Source organism: Cryptomeria japonica, chromosome 6 (assembly GCF_030272615.1).
Source record: "Cryptomeria japonica chromosome 6, Sugi_1.0, whole genome shotgun sequence".
NCBI lineage: Eukaryota > Viridiplantae > Streptophyta > Pinopsida > Cupressales > Cupressaceae > Cryptomeria > Cryptomeria japonica.
Window position 1 is genome coordinate 537,447,729 of NC_081410.1, and position 22,331 is coordinate 537,470,059.

The 22,331-nt window shown below is 34.1% G+C and overlaps 1 protein-coding gene across 1 annotated transcript in view; it reads left to right on the top strand.

Moving 5' to 3' along the window:
• LOC131030246 (FACT complex subunit SSRP1) overlaps nt 1-9,696 on the top strand; it is a 36,491-nt gene extending 26,795 nt beyond the window's left edge. The window contains exons 15-16 of the mRNA XM_057960972.2: nt 8,996-9,074; nt 9,203-9,696. Coding sequence (XP_057816955.1) covers nt 8,996-9,074; nt 9,203-9,315 — 192 coding nt within the window. The 3' untranslated portion in view covers nt 9,316-9,696. The remainder of the gene's footprint in view (nt 1-8,995; nt 9,075-9,202) is intronic.
• Nucleotides 9,697-22,331: the final 12,635 nt, after the last annotated feature.

A 22,331-nucleotide genomic window follows, 5' to 3' on the forward strand; every position in this document is an offset into this window, starting at 1 on the left:
AAATTATTTCAAGGCTTATTTGAACCTCTCATCTAGGCTTGTTTGCTTCATGAATCAAAATCTTCACAACCTAGGTTTGCCATCACAATTTTGCAATTTGCCTTCAACTTAGCCTAAACAAGGTGAATAATAGGTGTTTTCAAGAATTTCGCCCTAGACCCTTTGGAAGGGTCAGGAGCGATTTTGACTTTTTGAACTCTTCGTCAGGATCATTTTATGGAATATAACATTTAAGTATAAGAAATTCTTATACTTTAAGTTATATTCCATATATACTTTCAGGATGTTTGAGAGTGGTTTCGGACCTCCAGGAGTTATATTGCAAAATCTAGTTTTTAGAGGATTCTTCAGTTTTCCGGACTTAGTCAAATTTCAGGATCAGGACATTCTAGACAGCCAAATTTCAGGATCAAGACATTCCAGACTTAGCCAAATTTCAGGGCATTTGAAGATTAGGATGACATTCCAGACTTCATCACTCCCCAACTCGACCTAACTCAGACCCTCAAGAATGATACCCACTCACAAAGCAAGACACAATTAGCAACAAGAGCAAAACCCGGCCCTAAGGAAGACTCTCAAAGAAACCCTAATTCTGGGGCACCTGCTGACTCCCCTGGCTCAAGCAAAGCCTACCATCCTATTGATCCCCTGGCGACACTCAAAATGCAAAGGCTAACAGACAAACCCCAAACACCTAGAAAGCAAACCCCAGAAAGCAAAAAAAGTAGGGGTCCCCATTTGCAATGGGGCGATGTGTGAATACGTCACAACAGGTATTAGAGCTGTATTCCTGCCAGGCTGTGAAAGAATCAAAATGGGAGAACTCAACATCAAGATAGACCAGTTCATGAAGGAGCAACACAACACGCAACAACAGATGACACAATTAGTACAAGACTACAAGTACTATCACAAGCAGTGAATGGTAATCACAAAACAAACAGTAAGGGAGGATCAAAATACCATACTGCAAATCTTGGACCAATTATTCCTTCCTTCACTACAAAGGAGGATCAAAGAAACATAGAACCAAAACTAGTTGAATCAGAAAAACTATTCTACCAAGATTGGGTTGACAGCAAACAGCAAACCGAAATATCTCTCAAAGACTATGAATATAAGGATGGAACATTTACCACAAAAGGGGCATCATTCAATACTATGAAAGAAGATAGGGAAGCTTTGCCTACCTCATTCAGTAGATCAAACGAGACTACGACAAGAGCATGGGTACAAAAAGTTGATACGTATTTTCAATTGAACTCTATGATGAAAGAAGAAGCGATTAAAGTTGCAGCCCTACATCTAGAAGGATTAGTACATGAATGGTGGTATCATGGCACGATAACCATGGATCATGATCAAATCACTCCATATGTGGAATTCATAGAACGCTTGATATAACGATTCAGCAACAAAGTTCTGGAACTCTATTTCAAAGAGTTAGCACAATTAAAGTAGAAAGGATCAATGCAAGAATACATAACAAGTTTCCATAGACTCTCAGTACTTGTCAATGACATATCAATAAAGAGGTTGGTTGCATTATTTATAGACGGATTAAAAGAACCCCTCAAAGGATGGATAAAGGCTCTAAATCCCAATACATTACAAGAAACTGTGAGGAAGGCTCGGGATATGAAAATCAGCATAAAACTAGAGAAGATAAAAATCCCAGCCCATAAAGAAAGTACAACCAAAGAAAGAAAAATTGTTTTACATGCAAACAACCTTGGAGACCAAATCGTACTTGCCCAGGGGAAGGAAAGGTCCATTACATAGAAGTAAGACCCATCAACAAAGAGAAGGATAATATCAGCACTCAAGACAAAACACTTGAAGTAGCCAACCAAAAGAAAAAAGGTGTTACTGCTATCGTGTCTACACCAAAGTTTAACTCCTTTAAGGTCAGAGGGACCATACAAGGACAAATGATCACCATCCTAATTGATAGTGGCCACCCATAACTCCAACTATTCAGCATTAGTTACAAAGCAAAGCCTTCAAACTGAGAATCATGAAGGGTTCGAAGTACTAGTAGCAAATGGCTACCACATGCCATGTACAACCAAAACACCTAAGCTAAATATTAACATTAACAATTACACCATTACTGAAGACTTTTACATTGTGGACTTAGGAGATACCGATGCTATCCTTGGTATCTAGTGGATGATGAATATCGAAGACTATGGACTTCAAATTTGAAGACAATGGCCAAATGATCATTTTCCATGGCCTAGCAGATGGAACCCCTAAGAGTGGTATCGACCAAAAAATGGAAAGCATTTTCAGGAAAGGGGACGTGGCGTGGGCAGCACAATGTCTAATCTCCACCAAGGTAACTAACAACAAACCCAGGTATTATCATAGTGATGATCTCCAAAACATTTTGAACAAACACAATCTAGTTTTTGGAGAGATGCCACCAGGCAGGTCACCACATTGAGGGTTTGAACATACTATTGAATTAGAAGGAGCCAAACTTGTGATCACCACCTCATACATGCATCCCAGAACATTTAAAGATGAAATTGAAAAAAACTATCAAGGAACTTCTTGATATGGGTTATGTAAGGCCATGTTTAAGTCCTTTTGCATCATCCGTGGTTTTGGTGAAGTAAAATGATGGAACTTTAAGGATGTGTATTGTTTATTGTGCACTCAATAAAGACCATAAAAAATAGATACCCCATGCCTAGGATTGATGAGTTGTTAGATGAATTACATGGGGTAGTTAATTTCTCAATAATTGACTTAAGGTTAGGTTATCATCAAATAAGGGTTCGAGAAGAAGACATCCACAAAACAACATGCCAATGCCATTTTGGCCATTATGAATTTTTGGTTATGCTCTTCGGGCTTACCAATGCATCAACAACTTTCTAGGCTTGCATGAACCACATTTTTAACAAGCAATTAAGGAAATTACTACTTGTGTTCTTTGATGATATCCTCATGTATAGTAAAACTTGGGAAGATCATCTAAGGCACTTGGATGAGGTGTTGGGAATATTAGGGACGCACTCCCTATATGCCAAAGAATCCAAATGCGAATTTGGAATGATCAAGATAATATATCTTGGTCACATCATTAGTAAGAAAGGAGTTCCAAGTACACCAAGAGAAGATACAAGTCATCTTGGATTGGCCCTCACCCAAAAATCTTACAGAGTTATGAGGTTTTCTATGGCCTATGTAGTTATTATAGAAGGTTTGTTAAGGAGTTCTCACACATGGGAGCACCATTAACCGATTTAACCAAGAAGGGAGCTCTCAAATGGACAAAAGAGGCACAAAAGGCATTTGACACATTCAAGGAAGCCATGAGTAATTGCCTTGTCTTAGCATTTCCCAATTTTAATCATCCTTTTGTCTTGGAATGTAACACATCAGGGGAAGGAATAGGAGCAATTTTGTTGCAAAATGGTCATACCATAGCTTTCGAAAGTAGAAAGCTAAATAACAATGAATGATTCTACTCCACATATGACAAATAGATGCTTGCCATCATGCACACATTAAACAAATTTCGACAATATTTAGTTGGTGCCAAGTTTCTGGTACATACTGATCATAATAGCCTTAGATACTTCTTGGAGCAAAAAGATCTCAATGAGAGGCAACAAAAGCGGGTTAGTAAAATTCAAGTATATGACATAATATATTAAGGGAAAGAGAAATGTGTTTGTCGACGCACTATCTCGAAGACCAGCTATTAACTCCTTATCCATATTATCAAATGATTGGAAATTCCACCTTCAGGCAAAATACTCGAAAAGCACATTCACAAGCAATCTAATGGAGGGGAAGACACAAGAAGACCAATACCAAGTCATGGATGAACTCATCTTCTACAAAGGGAGAATATATTTAGTGCCCAAATCTAAACTCGAAGAAAAGATTTTGGAAGCCTTCCAAGAAGCACCCGCAGTTGGACACCTGGGTTATTTCAAAACAAACAAGCAAATAAGAGAGATACTCTTGGAAGGGATTGAAAAACGACGTGCTTCGATTCATAAAGGAATGTCCTACTTGCCAACAAAAAGGATGAACATACTTTCCCTGCAAGGCTACTTTACCTATTCTTGAACAAAAATGGGAGAGTATATCAATGGACTTCATCACCGACCTTCCAAGGGTAATGAGTAAAGACTGCATCTTTGCAGTGGTGGGCCTCTTAACTAAATATGCACACTTCTTTGGCATTTCATCCAAATTTAATGCACCCCAAGTAGCCGAACTGCTCTTCAAAGAAATATTTCGACTTCATGGATTACGTAAGAACATAGTAAGTGACAGAGTTAGTAGTTTTCTTAGCATGTTTTGGAGCGAATTATTCAAGCTAGCAGGCTCCAAGTTAACTCCAAGTACCAGCTACCAAACGGGAATAGTTAACAAATGGATAGAGGGGTACCTATGCGATTTTGTAGCTGGACAACAGAAAACCTGGATCAAATGGCTCCATTTGGGTGAATGCTGTTACAATACACCATATGTCTATAGGTATGTCACCCTTTAAAGCCTTGTATGGGTATGAAGCATCATCCTCCATAGAATTGGCTCTGGGAGATAGCAAGGTACCTAAGGCAAAGGAGTGGATTAAAGAAGGTCAATGTAATGTCCTCTAATGGGACCCTCTTGTATTCTGTCATAGAACTACAAGTCTAGTACATAGAGAGAATAATAGGACACTAATGTCAAATAAAGCTTTGTCTGGAACCTGCACAACAAATCAGACAACATTTTCATTATGTCATGATAGAAACATATATCCGTCATTCTTAATATACTGGAAAGTGTATATGAAGGATTTGACAACCCTTTGTCTCCCTACACCTGTCCTCATATGGAGCTCAAGGAGAATCACACAAGGTGCCTCGAGTCTATCCCTCTCCAACAAGCCCAAGAGCAATAAGGACCTTGTCAACTTGGCCTCTTGGCACCCACTTGGGGTTGGTGTACCTGCTAGAGCGTAGTGCTCTTGCTTCCTTGTATTCTCCCCTCCATAGTTGGATGGTGAGATTGAAAGGTATTACAGACTCCATCATATAATTTACTTAATCGTCATATGAATAGTTAGTGAGAGAAAAGCCTTATTACACTGTCATACATATTGCAGTCTATATTAAGATTACTATTAAATTATGGATAAGAACATTATCATGCGTCATATATTATGCATACATATTAAGCACATCCACATGCATACCACTAAGAACAAGGATGGTACTGCCTGTAACTTCATAACAGATCTGAGCTGATCTGATCCCTCCCCCCCATACAAAACGGTTTTAACTTCTTTTTATATCTTTCATATGACCTTTCATAGAAAGGTTGCGTCTCATCAATGAAGTGTCATGTCTTTTATTTGTATTAATTTCTATCATACACCTCTTCCCTAATCGCACTTTACTTATCTGGCATTATTTGATATACTTGCACCTTTTAATTAATGCAATCACACTTCTAATCATTCCTTATAACTTACGGCTCTGTTCAATAAACAATGTTTTATTTCTTTTACACAATGTTTGTTTGATAAGCAATGTTTCGATAATCAATATTTTATTTCTGCATTCGATATATACACTGAACGTTATTGTTGTCTACGTCGTGCTTAAATCGCCATCTTTCATGCCTTATGCATCAACATTTATTTTGTTTCTTAACCTTTGTCTGCCTCTGTCTTAAAGCATGTTAATCACTTAGTAGCAAATCATTCTTATATACCAATTGCACCATTTGGAGAAGTCTCTCCCTTAGCACAGTCAAACCGGATCTTCTTAATAAAATGCACAGAGTCCTCCTTTATTGTTAACCTGCCTCTTAACTTTAACCGTATACTATGATCACGAATCTTGCCTTAATCCGTATTCTTGAGTCTCCATCTGTGATAGATCTTCCTTAGTAATAATATTAGCTGGCTTGGTTCCATGATTGGCTAAGTCTTCATTCTTGATTTGCTTTGTCTCCTATTCATGAGATGTGTATGGGGTGAACGAACCAAGTTCCCTTGATGCAGGCTTAATTCAAACCTTTTACTATTAATCGCGGTAAGGATGCTTCATTCCTTCGTCCACTTAATTGTATCGAACTTCCCCGGACTTGTTCTTTCTTGTCAAAGATGCTTAATCGATGTAACCTCCTTTCATTGATTGGGCTTGCTGACCCAAGCGTATCTCTTGTACTTAATTAGAATCATTGTTCTAATATCTTGTTTGGTGTTGTAGCAACCTATATTAGTAAAGATAGTACAAGGAGCTTTCTCAATCTCAATAATGCTTGGCAGAGTCTTGTTTGGGGACATCACAGTCAATATATCTTTAAAGCTCTTAATTACAATATGCAAAATGCTCAAAATCAACAAAAAATGTATGCAGACAAACACAGGACAGAAAGAAGCTTTGAAATAGGGGATCTGGTATATCTTCGGCTACAACCATACAAGCAATCCACTCTAAAGAAAAGTGGGGTGGAGAAATTAAAGCCCAGATTCTATGGACCTTACAAGGCGATAAAATGGATTGGAGAGGTAGCTTACCACCTAGAGTTACCACTAAACAGTAAGATACACAACATTTTTCATGTATCTTGCCTCAAAAAGGCCCTCGAACAGAGAATTATAGCATCCGAAGTGCTTCTGCCATTAGATGAGGATGGTAAATTAATTTTACTCCCCGAAAAGATTATAGATATGAGGGAATGGATATTAAGTAATAGAGTTCTCAAAGAATACCTCACTAAATGGAAAAATCTTCCCATAGAGGATGCAACCTGGGAGAATGAACGAATCCTTGAACATCCAAGTATTGAATTGCTTGAGGAGAAGCAATTTTAAGGAGGGGAGACTATAATATCCCTTGACGAGCTTCCAGAAATCATCTAAGTCATTCACCGTTAACTGTAAGAAAGCTAATCATTTTCATAACATAATATCTGTTCTATCTCTTAATTAATTGAATTCCAAGGAGATCGAGGTGCAAAGCAAAGTCCATTATAAACCAATCAGTTTATACTAACTAAGCCACATTAAGAAGGAGAGGCACGATGAAGAGACCTGACCTCTTGAAAGAAGAGTCTCCACTCCTTTTGGAGGAGGCATGAAGGAATATAAAACCAAGTCTGAAATCCTTTTGCAAGTCGTCGAATGTTTGTATATCTATTCTTTATTTCCAGTTTGGAAGAGCTCGTGTGAGCAAGGCCGAAGGCCCAATATCAGGTGCACGTACTAAGCAAATATACATCTGAGACAGCCCCATTCAGGTTGCATGTATATAAGTTACCATCAGAAAAGGCAACATATCACCATCATGTGATATAGTGATCATCAATCTGCTTGCATTACCAATTCATCAGACATAGCAGCCAAAGTAAGGAGCGGTGGACACCACGATTGCATGAACAAAAAGGATATTTAGAAATAGCATCTGTATCAGAAGTTGCAAGTATTTATTTTCAAATCCGAAAACAGCAACATGTTGCTCCAAGCAATACCATCATCGTATCTACATTGCATTATACTTAAAAATTGTAATCAGAAATAGCAATTCATCGCTATAGGCGATTAGAGGACAAATATCATACTTCCATTGTCAAATCAGAGAAGGCTAACATCCAGATCATCCTTGCATAATTGCCATAAGTTTATATCAGATATAGCATTGATCTAGATTCAATATATTTATTATTCTTTGATCAATATCACCATATATATCAATTGTATACTCAAACATCCTAAGTGTTATCAAATATCATAATTGATAGAAGTAATGGAAACTTGAAGGAAAGAAGTCTCTTGCAATTGATCTTTCCAATTAATTGTCTCTATTTCATAATCGAGAACAGAATGGGTCATTACATTATGAGTAGTTGGCTTGTGGCTATCTTAATTCTTAAATAAGTTACATAATCATTATTACAATCTTATATAGGTATTTAGGTCATCCTAGGGGTTAAACCTAAGTATCTAAGTTGGGTTGGGTGGTATCAAAGGCATAATTTTGGTATATATAAGAGGGTATAGGCTAGTTATTATCATCATGTAGAGTATTGTGTTCTTATTGGAGGCTATTGGAGGTATCCCCTTTGAAGTGGATTAGGAGGTTGCCCCTTCAAACTGGCATATTATTATCAAGTATTTTTATCATATTTCGTATTATGTTCTCCCTTGTGCAATTTAACAATTTATTTCATTACAAAACAGTTCTGCCTAAATTTATTGGAGAAACAAGGGGATACAGGACAATTTACTGATGGATTGCTTGTGATATCGTCCAATTCAGAGTGTCATGTTTGTTAAGATCATTGATTTTGATGATTATTTTTGCCTTCTGTTATAGGCTTGCATTCCCCTTATTTTCTTGGGTTTAACTCATAGTTAACAGGAAATGCGTACCAATACCGGTATGGGGATGGGAAGGCCTATCAAATTAGAGTATGCATGTAAATGAATAAATAGACGGCTATATTATATAAATGTAGTCACCAGAAATTGGGGCATGGGGATAGGTACACGGTCCACATTCCTATAATGGTGTTTCCTGTTTAACTCTCTCAACATTGATCTGAACAGAAATTTAGCTGTTTTCTATGTTTGTGCTTTTGTATGGGTGTTTTATGTAAAACATTATGTGCAGGGAGGTTTTCAATTCACTCTTTTTGCAGCATGTTTTTTTTTAATCATATCGTAGATGGGCAAAATATTTGATTGGCATCTACTTAACCGAAAATCTTGACGTCTTCAGAGCCTAGTCATAATTGAACATATACTTGTTAGTGTTGACTTCTTTCCATGGGAGGTGCATATTAATATTGAATTCTGCATCAAGCTTTTACTGTTCGCCTAAGTCACTCAAATAGACAAGCTAAAGTATCAAGATTGAAGATTAAAATTGATTTGGAAAATCAATTAGATAGTAGATTTCTACATTTAGTTATGAGTGTCAGTTGCATCCTCTAACAACCTGATATATTTATATAATATTTGCAGAATGTCAGAAAGAGCAACCCTGGAATGGCATTCACTGATATTGGAAGGGCTCTTGGAGATCGATGGAAAAAGATGTCAGGTGCGTATAGCAGTTTGATGTGTTTGATTAAGTTCAGGTTTAGGGACCTCTTCTTTAAAATCACCAGCTCGCCTTTATTATTCTTATGATGGTACTTTTTGCTGATGGTATTTTCTATGGTTTTACAGCGGAGGAGAAGGAACCTTATGAATCAAAGGCCAAGGCTGATCAGAAAAGATACAAAGAAGCAATGGCTGATTACCGAGGTGGTGCAGCTAATAATGGAGCAGACAGTGATTAGATTAGTGGACACTGAAGTTTTTATGAACAAAACTAGCTTTATAGGCCTCTGTATAAATTTTGTAGGTTTTTAATGTTTCAGAGGTCTATATATTCTCTGGGCATTGTTTTAAAAAAAATGGCAGAGAATAGTGTAAGTTAATTATGCAGCAGGCAAAGCTTATAAAATAGATGTACATTGGAATTGTTCTCAAGCATTGATCCTTACCCTTTGATTGGAAGGGACAAATGTATCTTCCTCATCCAATGGAATCAGGATAATTTAAGATTTTAATCAGCGTACTGTACTGGATCATTCCTTTCCAATACTTAAGCTTTTAATGTGCTTATTAGAATCACGGGAAAAAAAAGAATTCAAGCTGCATATTTTAATAGTAAATAATTTGCTAGAATGGGCCCTGTTTTGCAGGCAATCTTGCTTCATATTTTGCCAAGTCATATAAGGCTGCCTGGCAAAATGTAAAAAGACCATTTTTCACCTAAGAAATTTACCTTGTATATTTAGATTTATTGAAATGCTTTCTTTTCTTAATGAGACGCATGCAGAAGAGATTGAGTACAATGCTTTCCTGGATTTGCATGAGCTTGTATCAAACCATTAAAATAATGTATTGCAAGATTGAGTAAATAGAGAAAGAATGTGATTTTGATTGCAAAAAGGGCTTTGAAATATCCAAATTGTTCCCAGAAATACAGGTAGGTGGGTTCATGTTTAAAAGAGCTAAATAAATGTAAGATGTCCTTTGGCGGAAACTTTGAATAGGAGCTGTTGACGTCGTTTACTAACGCGTGTGGAATTTGTAAATGAAAAGTGACCTATCTTTTCAAACTATAGTAATGTTCACAAATGTTCGGGGCATAAGTTTGGCTAGTAAATGACCACAAAAATGATCATTCTGGTGTGGACTAGATGTTTGAACTAGAGTGAATATGGGTATAGGGGGTGTTTTAATGGCTATTTAGGATCAATAGGAGGGCTGTGAAGTTGTTGAGTTCTAGATCACCTAGTAAATCCCTCATTAAGATTTTTTTTCATTTAAAAGGTTTCTTTTTAATGATATGCTTTTCCACACCCAATTGGTTAAAAAAGTTGTTTTCAATTTTATAATTATAAGATATAACTAGATGAATAATGAATTATTAATTTCAAAATGGGGTGCAATAATTTATAAGATGGTTTTTTGATTTACTTTAAAAATAAATAAATTTACTTTGATATTTTGGTTAAAATGGTAATGTTGGTGTTGCATGGTTCACTCACCTTAGAAATCGAATTCTTAAAAAGAGGTTAACTGCTAAATGAAAGATACGAACTTTGAGTTTTAAGTCTACCTGATTTACTGGCCTCAACTCTACATAGGTGACTTAACTAACATTTTAGTGCCGAATATCAAAGTAATGCATGGTTCTTTCAAACAGAATATGAGAAAATAACGTGGCGAAGTCGTCTTTCATTTCTCTGCAAGATTATTTTCAGATTTGAGAGGGAGTTATTCATTTTTACATCAACAAGAAGCAGCTTTTTGTCCTCGTGCATCTTTCCGATTGTTTTTTGTCCTCGTGCATCTTTCCGATTGTTTTTTGTCCTCGTGCATCTTTCCGATTGCTAAATGAAAAATCTTCTTGTTCCTTGCACGTTGTCAAGCAATTTTTTGAAAACTTTTTCAGGGCTATAAATAATTAGCGTTGCAAAATGTTTTAGCCACGTAACAAATGCATCAACAAGAAGCAGCTTTTTAAAATTAGGAGACCATCATATAAAATAGAAAACTACGGAGGAAGGTAACAGAATACAGTTGAAGTTGACTATGCAAGCATTTGTTGGTCCTAGTGTTGGGACCAAACTGTCCGCTAGTCCAACCCAACTAAGTCTGGTCTTCAGTTCCCGATCTGTTGATGACATCCATGCTGTTTCTTTTGTTGGGTGTTAGTGTTTTTTTGTTTAGTGTTGGGGAATTTGTACTCTTGAAAAGAAGTCGCAAGTTCAAATCCTTGAAGGTGTAAGGTATGTACACTACATTTGTAGCACAGTTAGACGTCTCTCGCAAAGAGTATGTGATGAGTCCCATATTACTATAAATCATCTATTTCCACTTTTGAAGTGAAGCTTGAATAAGGAGGGTGCATCTGTTTCACTTTGTAGTTGTTTCATTTATCTTGTTCTCCTTTTCTTTGTTATTTATGTTCCTTTCATAGTTCTGCTTATTTGTCAAAATTTTATTGAAGTTTAGTTAAATTGGTAACCTTGTATTATTATTCTGCTTGTCGGATTAATTATGAATTGTTGCATAATTCCTTTCAACATGTGCCACATTCAAAAGCTTTTGTATATCAACTAGCCAAACATTTGTTTTTGGTGCAGGTCCTTAAAACATAAAATTAGAGGTCATCTGTTGGCCAACAACAATGTCAAACCAATCTCCAAACCAAGACATGATATGCTTTCGCCAAAGAATGAAGCACGATAGACTAACATCGACAATTAAAAACATGGTCCCAATGATGCAATAGGGTTTTAAACAATAGAAGATCTCAAGCTAGATGGCAACACTATTATCATCTGTAATTGTTGGATGCCACAACCTGTGAGTGTTCTATCCTTATATGATTGACATGTCTATTATTCAATCCTCTTCTTCATTTGAACATAATAGGCACTGCGACTCTCCTCACTTGCTAAAAGATGAGGGGATTCATGAAAAGTAACATGGAGTTCTCATAATTCTTTCCAAAAAAAATAAAGTAGCTTTTTGCATAATAATTGTTTTGTAGTGGAATGGTTGGACTTCAAGGATATATTATTAGATTCATGTTTTTAATGAATTGTTTTTATATTAAATAGTAGTAAAATAAGAGTGCTGATCCTATACAAAGAAAGGTTAAAAAGGTCACTTACAATAAAGGCCAAAACAAACCACTTACGACACACTAGTAAAATAGCTAGTCACCGACATCAAAAGTGGGTAGGAAAATCACCCACAATTTGAGGAAGAGTTTGGAGAGAGGGGCAAGAATCCATGCAACAATATCATTTGGAACACCAACACAAGGGGGAACAAGAGGGGGAATCCCCTCAGCATCAGGAGCAGAAAGTTCACTAGTCAACAAAACCTATACCGATGGTTGAAATAGAATATGAGCAACAAATGAAGAAGGGTTCATGGGTTTAGATGGGGTCACATCAATAGTAAGAGGTGGTGGAGGATCCACGGGACTTGAGGAGGCCACACTAATAGTTTGTGCCCAAGTGACCAATAGAGAAGCAACAATGACATCGAAAGGGGAGGCCCTTATAATCTTGAGTCCATGGCCTATCCCCAACCATGAGAACCACATCCTTATGAAGATGTATGCAAATGTCAATATCGATTAGAATGTGAGAAAATGTAGAAAGACCCATGGAGAAAGTGGTATGTGATAAATTTTCCAATGGCTTCAAAACAAGAACTCTCTCAAAAATGAAGGGGATGATTGGGGAGACGAATCTAGACTGGACGCACATTGAGTGGTTCAATAAGAGGGTTAAAGGAGGTTGTCTATGGTTTGGCCAAGAGAGACTGAACACCCCAAGTTCACCTCTTTCTCAAAACCAAATCATAGTCAACAACAAAAAGAAAAGAAGCAATAAAAAAGTCCTTAGCACAAGGGAAAAGCTCAATGTTACCAATAACTAAGGGTTCCAAGAATCCATCACCCATCAATGAAGATTTGGAAGAGAAGGCCAAAGACTAGCAAATCTACACACCAACCTGCAATGTTGGTACATTTTTCACCATAATTTGGCCACAAACCACAACAAAAGAGGCCTTAGTACAGTCAAGAGGACGAGATTGCCCTTTGGAGGGAAGGCTAGTAGTAGATTTGGCAACATAAGTAAAGATTCATCCACCAATAGTAGAAAAAGGCCTTGGAGGAGGGACTCCAAGGCCCACAACATAGGAGCAACAAGGGGCTCCTTACCCACCAAATGGACATGAAACCTGAGCACCACAGTAGAAGAGGTGATAGGGGCAGATCCAATGAGAGAGACAACAACAATAGAGCAAGGACAAGGCAAGGAAGGCACAACTGTGGTCAGAGCAGACCCAGGCCTTAACAAAAAACCTTTGTGAGAAGCTGAGATAGACTCCACAATAGTACAATCGACAAGCGCAATAAACCTTGAACTAGAACCCACAAGCGCAGGCAAGGCAAGGACGATAGGAGTTGAAGTAGCCAAAAATTGGTTCAAAAAATTTGTCGTTGGAGGAGTGGGAGCTATTGGAGCAGGAGCCATTGGGAGCATTAAAATTGAAATGTTGATTACCTCTTTTTTTTTCATGAATTGTTATTCATTGTCAATGATCTAATTAGCTCATATTGTAAGTTCACTATGTGAGTGTTTTGACAAAAATTTGTTTTGGACATTCTTTGTCTTTAGGAGGTCAAGATGCCTTTTTTTGCTTTTTGCCATTAGTTATGTTATTTGGTTGAATAGCTTCTTTCATCACCAATCATGACATAAAAGAGCATAGTGATGTGGTGACATATGTGTTTGCCAAATGGCAACCCCACTATGTTACACATGGCTATGACCCATCAACTAGGGCTTTATGGCTCCTTTTTTATCCCAATAATAAAGCATTTGTAATTCTTTAAATCTTGAATGAAGCAATTTAAATGAACCATATATGACATTGGCTTTCTTTCAATTTTCCTAATGCTTAGTGGGTTTTTAAAGGATATTTTAATACAATTGAGATGATGTTTGAAAAACAAGGTTGCTTCCCAATGAGATGGACGATTGGTGTTTGGGAGGTGTAGTTCTATGTGCATAATCAATTTGGCCCCTTGTAATCCTAATCTTGGTTGCCAAAATTCCTTTCATTTGGTATGAATAGGCCAACTTGCATAATGAAGTGTTATGATTTCAACATATCTATACTTTTCCATTGCAAACTATTTCATGCTTTTGGTTGAGTTTGCGATAGATATTGTGCATTTTGAACACTCTTTGATTTGTTTTGAGGTTTAAAAAATGCCTAAAATTGGAAAAGCATAATTATTCTTGAACATATCACTTCTCCACTTGAGCCCACTCTTGTTCATATCTTATGTGCCTATACTTTAGTTGCACGATTAAGAGGTGACTTTGGTGGCTTAGTTAGTGGGTTGAAGCCGTGACATACACTACCTACTTTATGTAGATTTATGAAAATTAATTGGCACACATCTAAAGATCCTATGTGGACATGAACTTAGAGCTTAGCTATACCTTTTCTTAGCATCAAGTAGTGCCCTTTCATAAACCAAAACTCCAAGTGGCCAATCTTTGCTATGTCATGCAAGTGGTTGATATTTATTTTGCTTGAGAATTCTTAATCAACACTTAACTTCATTGGTTAAAAATGACAATCTTCAAACATTCTTTTCAAGCTTTGTGGGCTTGTCACGATATTCTAAAAAGTTAGTTAGGGGAGTGAATTCTTGCCTTTTAAAACTTCCTAAGGATATGAATGCTTATTGTCAACATTATAAAAATGTGTCCAAAGTATGAAAATTTTCTTAGGCCAGGATACAACTCTTAAATAATGCTTGGATGGTGTCCCATTCTATCTTTCTACCTCTTAGAAAGGTGCCTGCAACAATCTTCTCACTTGGGAAGATCTCTACATAATTGTTGCTAACATTGGTCTTTGATGAAGCTTTGGAATGTGATGGTTTCCCATACAAATTCTATAAAATACTTTAGGATGTGTTTGGTCTTGCATTGATTTTATATTGAGGCATTTCACTTTAATACCTTGAGGAAAATTATAAACAAAGGCAATATTATGTTCATACTTAAGTTTAATAACCCCAATCTAGTTCATAGATTGAGATTCATCACTTAATCTCTCTTATAAGACCATTGCTAAGGCACTTACACTTATGATTCACTACCTATTTATGTTAGTGTTTTACTTGGAGCAAACATGGTAACATATTTATTGAAGGCATGAAATAGGCTCAAAATTTTAACTATTATGCAATGTTCATCAAAATTAACTTTAAGAAAGCTTATGATAGGATTGAATGACCTTTTACTCTTGGTTGCTCTATACCAAAGGTTTTAACAATAATTTCCTTCTTTCAATGAGTATGCTATTAATTGATGATTCTACTTGCTTCACCATCAATAACATCTAGTTTGAGAAATTTATATTCTTTACATATATTTGACAAGGCTTTTCTCTTTCACCTTCACTTTATGTGTTGGCCATGCAAGTGTTTCGAGTACCTCGGTTATTTCATAAAATCTTGTCATTGATAGAGCCATCCTAGGGAATAGTCTGCAACAACTTGCGAATGATCTTTTTGCTAATGTTTCCTTCCTCTCTCATGGAGGATAATAATAATATCAAATGATCTTTCAAGTTCTTGGACACATTCTACTTAGCCTCTAACTTTAGTATTCGATAGAGCCAGACACATTTTTATAGCTATCCATTTCTCCTCCAATTTGGATTTAAGACTATGACTGGATGTAGATTGATCATGAGGATATTTTTACATTCCTTGAAAGTTTGTTTGCTTTTCAAGATTGTTTGTCTATGCTCTAGAAGTATGTTATAGATAACATGGAGAAATAGATGGTGTATTGGATGACCAAGCTACTCTTGGTAGTAGGTAAATTTCAAATATTTTTTGTGGTCATAGTTGCAATTTATGTTTACTATTCTTCATGTTAGGTTCCTTCTAAGGCATCATATATTAAGCTAGAGTGACCCTTGCATGATTTTCTCTAGGCCAATTTTGACCACAACAAAGATGATGACATGGGATTTGTACTATTTACTAAAGATTTTGGTGGTTTGAGTTTGATGGATGTTTATGGACAAAAAAATATACTTCATACTAAATAGATTATGCATTTTATTGAAGGTAATGAAGATTTGAAAGTTTTATTGCTCAAAATTTGATTTCCACTAGATCTCCTCATTAGATACTGACATAAAAAGACTTGGGCCCTTATTCCCTTGTTCCTCTCAAGATTACAAGAAATTTTATGGCCAAAAAGTTTTGGAAGGCTTGAGAAATTGTCAAGTCTTGGGTTCCTTAGAATGACAATGGGTTTTTGTAATGGTATCTCAATAAACCAAGAATCCCTATGGCGGTCTTGTACCATCAATACCTAAGATAATTTGTTGGCAAAGATTCCTTATATACACACTTCAATTTTTTCAAAAGATATATTATATATATTTAATATTTATATTCAAAATTTGCCACCACTTGCCTATCTTAGTCACAAGTGAAGTGGATGTATAACCTAAATAACATAGAAAAAGAATCCTACAATTCTATCATTGAGGTTGTATATTTGATATTTGCACAAAACATTTGTGAGGTTAAACAAACCTTGGTGGTGATAATGAAAATGATATTTTGATACCCTTTTTGCAAGATTACTCCTCATAAACGATACAAATAACTCTCCTAGTGTTTTGCTATTGTTAAAAAATGGAACATGAGATGGTCTCACAAAACACCTCATATATAGAATAAGCATTTCCAAACCATTTGTAAAGTAGTTGTAGAATTGTAACTTTCTAATTTACCATAGTGTTTGCTTTACCAAGTTTTGCTTGTTGGTAAATGATTGATACACTTAGGTGTTTCAGACCTTAGATGCCCCTTTATTGTCACTTTGAGACATTCAAACATTTTTTTAAAAATTTGTGCTACTTGGTCACATATTCACAATTTCTCCAAAACTTTAAGACAAACCATTTACATGGCATAACAATTTTCTAGGGGACGAGGCTCATTTTCCTACTAAATTTACCTAGCTTTACCATCTTTTTTGATTGGAGATATTAATTATCATTTGGAAAGATACAAAATCAACCTCTTTTTCTTAGAATCTTACTGATATGAACTTTTATACTCGCACCAAGTCTTTGGTGATTCCAAATATGTTCATGTAGACCCAAGTCTAGACTAATAAAGTTGCCTTGAAGGTATGAGATTTGTAAACTTTATTGGATCATTGAAGCAATGATCCTTGCATTGTGGTTTGCGTTCCCATGGATTTACAATCTCATAATGATTGTACATCCATGGGAACACAAGTATCACTCCTACAAGGATAAATAGTGATTTCACTTTGATTCCTCTTAGTATCAATCCTAGAATTACTAAAGGTGGTCCTCTCCTTTGTTGATTAGCTAGCACATAAGGTCGTATCCTCCCCAAGAAAGACACTTTTTGCATCCCCTCAATGATGCAATGAAGCTCCATTACAAGGCTAAGAAACATTTCCCTATTTGAATCTTCACTATTTTGTCTCAACACAAATTGTATTTGGTACTTAGTCATAAGAAAATGAAAAAAACTGCTCATTGGATGGGAGTTGGTTGACGACGAAAGGAATTTGTTTGGTAGAAGTTAAGATAAGCCTAATGATTGGGACATTCCTCCTACATCAAGTTTTATAATTTTAACAACTTAATATTTTATTTTATATTGTTATAATATTATAAATTTATGATTGATTATTTTAATGAATAGAAATTTTATTGTAATTTTTAACAACCACTTAAATATTTATCTTAAAGATATAATTTTAAAATATGATCCCATTACTTTTTTTATATATCCAAAATATTCTTATATATATATAAGAGAGAGAGAGATTATTTGGATTTATAACTAAAGCATTTTTTATTGACATTTAGAATTCCATTTTAGTAGAGCCCATTAAGATAAGGGAATGACAAATAAAATAACATGAAGTTAACCTAGGCAACATGGAATCATTATTGATAAAATGCTCTAAAAATAAAATAAATTTCCAAGGTAGGAAAAGTCAAATAAAACCTAGGCAACATGGAATCATTATTGATAAAATGCTCTAAAAATAAAATAAATTTCCAAGGTAGGAAAAGTCAAATAAAGTGTAAAAGTTTTTTTTTTCTATCTTTACATTTATACATGGCTCTTCTAAATGGACATGCAAAAGTTGTATTTTGAGCCCAACCCTTACATTTAAAATATGTTTTATGGCTGTCCTTACACATGCAAGGTTCATTATCCTCTTAAAGGTTTAATGTATAGAATTTTTTTATTGCGAGATTTTATATTTTTTAATAGTTGATGGAATCTATAAGAGTCCTAGTTCCAAAAATACTATAAAATATAATTGTAAAGCCTCCTAAGCCAAAAGCTCACAATGTAAGCAAATAAAATTGAAGGTAATAGACAAAAGGCCTTGCACATTACATCACACCTTCATAGGGATTAAAGTGAATAGACAAAAGACCTCGGTTTAGGGAATTTTATTTATATAAACAATAGTGGCTGGCATAATTTATAAATAGTTTATTTATATTAAAATATTAAATCACAATTATAAATGAAAAATTAAATACTAATTATTAAATTTACTATATGATAAATATTATATGATAAATTGTTACACATATAGACTATAATAATTATTTATGATTCAAATGCCTTTACTAACCTCTTTGTTTCCATGTTTTGTATATATATGTTAACAAGGGTGTAGTGATAATAAAGACAATAAATAATAACAATTCTTTCCTTAACCACTCTAAAAAAATTCTATAAATCTAATATTTATTTTTATTAATTTTATAAAATTAATTAAAAATAAGAATATTAATATTTTTATTTGATTTAAATATTTTTAATCAATTTAAATTTTTTTATAACATACCGTCATAACATCAACCTAATTTACATTATAAATAATTTTATTACAATATAATTGTATACAAATAATAAAATTATATTTAAATTGTATTATTATTATTATTATTATTATTATATTAAATTATATTATATTATATATTTAGAAACAACTCCTTTACACAATATTAAAATATCAATTACAAATGAGAAGGCATTAGTCACTACTGGCTTAGTCATTTATATTGTCACTTTGTTCATTTATGACAATTTACTTCTTTTCACGAATTTTATAAGTGTCTCATAATAAAGAAGAGTTGATTTAAAAAAAATACTTTTAATAAATTAATTTTTTTTAATAAATATCTTGTTATATTATTTGGGCTCACACTTTGTTAAGTCTAACTTTTGGATTTTTCTAAACCTTTCCCATTCACTTATCTTTTGATTGGGGAATAATAAAGAAACACAATCCTAATATATAGTTGTCTTGTTTTTCAAACACAATGATGAGAACTAAACAATTTGCATAAAATAATTAGATACCCTTTCCATCCTCAAAACTTGCCATCCTCAAAACTTGTCTTACTTTGAATAGATTGGCTAACTTTTAAATATTTGCTCTATATAAACTATTATATAGACATCCTTGAAAATTGGGAAATTTTGTCCCATGCTTAGAAGGTATAACCTTGATGAGAGCGAATTTATGGAATGACTAGCTTAGATTGTAATCAAGATATATAAATTATATATTGACAAATTTTATATTATTATTTTTTCCTAAGATAATGATTTCATATTTATGGGTTGTTAAGCTCCTATTGACCCTTGCTCGGAAGATGTCTCTTTGGATATTCTCTACGTATTAAGGGGAGGATGAATAAAGAATAGCAATGTGAAGTATATTTTTGTATTAAGTTTAGGTCTTTTTTTTGATTTCTGTATATTTTATTTACTTTCAATTACACATGTTCTTATACATTTGTCGTTGTTCCTATCCTATTCACATTTAGTCTCATGCTTATTTATTGGCCTATATTTCCAAGAATTTATTTTTGATCCCAAATTTTGCATTGTCTCAAATCATTTCTGTAATGAATAAGATCGATCCCACACGATGTGGATCTAACCTAGAATTTATTTTCTTAAAATTCAAATTGCTCTCATCCTTTCCTTAGAGCATTAGGAGTCATCTTAGCACACATTTAGCACACATTTGTGCAACAATTATTTATGTCTTTGTATTTAAAGAGATTCATTTAGATATAATTCACATTGTGGAATCATTCAAGATCCTAGAGCATTCAAGGGGTATCTATAGAAAATATCAGTTTGAAGCTCCAATAAAATTAAAATATTGCATCAGATATAAAATCTAGATTACTTTTATGCTTCATTAGTGTTTGTTGAACTTTGTTATGACAAGCTGCTCAAGGTGTAAATATAAATATCATTAGTTTTGATGGAGTAGATACTATTAGAGAGCAAAATTTTACACTGCAACTTGAAGTGGTCACTGCTACATCATAGTTTTATGCTTCATGCTATTAGTTATGCTTCATGCTTCATTAGTTTGTTGAACATCGAAGTGGTCACTGCTACATCATAGTTTGGTGGAGTAGATACTGTTTGACACCTTAATCTTTTCTTTATCTCATTTTGATGTCTTTTTTTTGGAAAAGGGTTTGGACTAGGGTATATATTGTGTTACCTCTCTCATGCTTGCCATCTTGTTGTTGATATTTATTCATTAATTTATTTTAGTTTTATACTAGTACATAATGATTATATTTAAGCCACATATTTTTTATTAAAAAAATAAATTAATTGTTAGATTCAACATTTGGTATTAGAACTTGTGTTGGATTTATCCTACGTAGGAAGGGATGCTTTCTATGAAGTGAGTTCTTTTATTTGAGTGGGAGATAAGAAGATATCTAAGTCTAAGTGTAGACCTAAATAATTGTGCAAAAGTAAAATAAAGCATTGAAATTAAGGTAAAAATATCATCTTAAGGAGTGTAAACTTAAGAACAAGGAAAAGTAATATGCAGCCTTTACTAAAACATCCTCTAATGATAATGCTATTGTGGTGATGTTTTTATGATTTTTGTTAACATTTCTACTAATGATTCATGGTTGATTGATTTAGGTGCCTTTTTTCATATGAATCCATATGAGAAGTATATAAATTAAATAGAATATTATGGTAAAGAGGTTTACTTTGATGACAAATCATCGCATAAGATCATTGTTAACAGTAATAAAACTACTTTGTAGTGATGGTACAATTAAGACATAATTAAGACATTATTTGAGGTGTTGCATATTCTTGGTTTAGCCAAAAATAATAATTTAGTTTTTAAGATGAATGAACAATGTGCATATTATTTTTGACAATCATGGTTGTAAATTGTTTAAGGGAGATTTGGTTTTGTAAAAGGGTATTGGGTGTGGCACTTTATTTGGATTGGATGGTACTGTTTTGTCTAACTCTACCATGACTTTTGATCATGAAAATGAACTAGTTGATATGTTAATGTTTTGACATCAAATCTTAGACAACACGTTAGAAAGGATTGATAACATTGAAGAATAAATATATAGGTGAGAATTATGTGTTTTATAAGCAAAATAAAAGTTAAATTATAATCTTCAAGTACTCAAGTAAAAGGATATTTAGAGTTAATGCATATCTATGTGTTTAGTCTAGTTGACATTACATATCTTGGAAAACCTCTTTATCATATCATATTCATTAATGTTTTCTCAAGAAAATATTTGCTTTATTTCTTAGGCACAAATATGAAGTTTATAGCATAAGGAATTTAACGTCATTGTAGAAACTTACAAGGAAAAAATAAAATCTTAAATGAGATAAGATAATGAGGGATGCCAATCTCAAGAATTTAGAATAATTTTGCAAATAAAATTATATTTTAATTTAATCGAAAGCTACTGCATATACATGAACAATAGGGTAGTTAAGAGAATAAATATAATACTAATAGAAATAATTGGAAGTGTATTTTTGTGTTAATTTGGAACACTTTTTTTGGGTTGAATTTGTTAGTGTTGCTTTCTATTTGATAAATAAGTCTCCTACATCCATCTAGTTATATTTTATCTAGTTCCTACACCTATTAATCCTATTCAAACTAGCTTAAGTTCACTCAGTGGTTTAGTTTTCTCACCTCAAGATACTTGACACATGCACTCACACTTGTCCTAGATGTTCTAAATGTATCATATCTCTTGGAAGGTTAGTCAATATGTTAGACGAGTGATGATTGTACATTCATAATTATTATATAGTACTTCATTGAATAATCTATTGTAA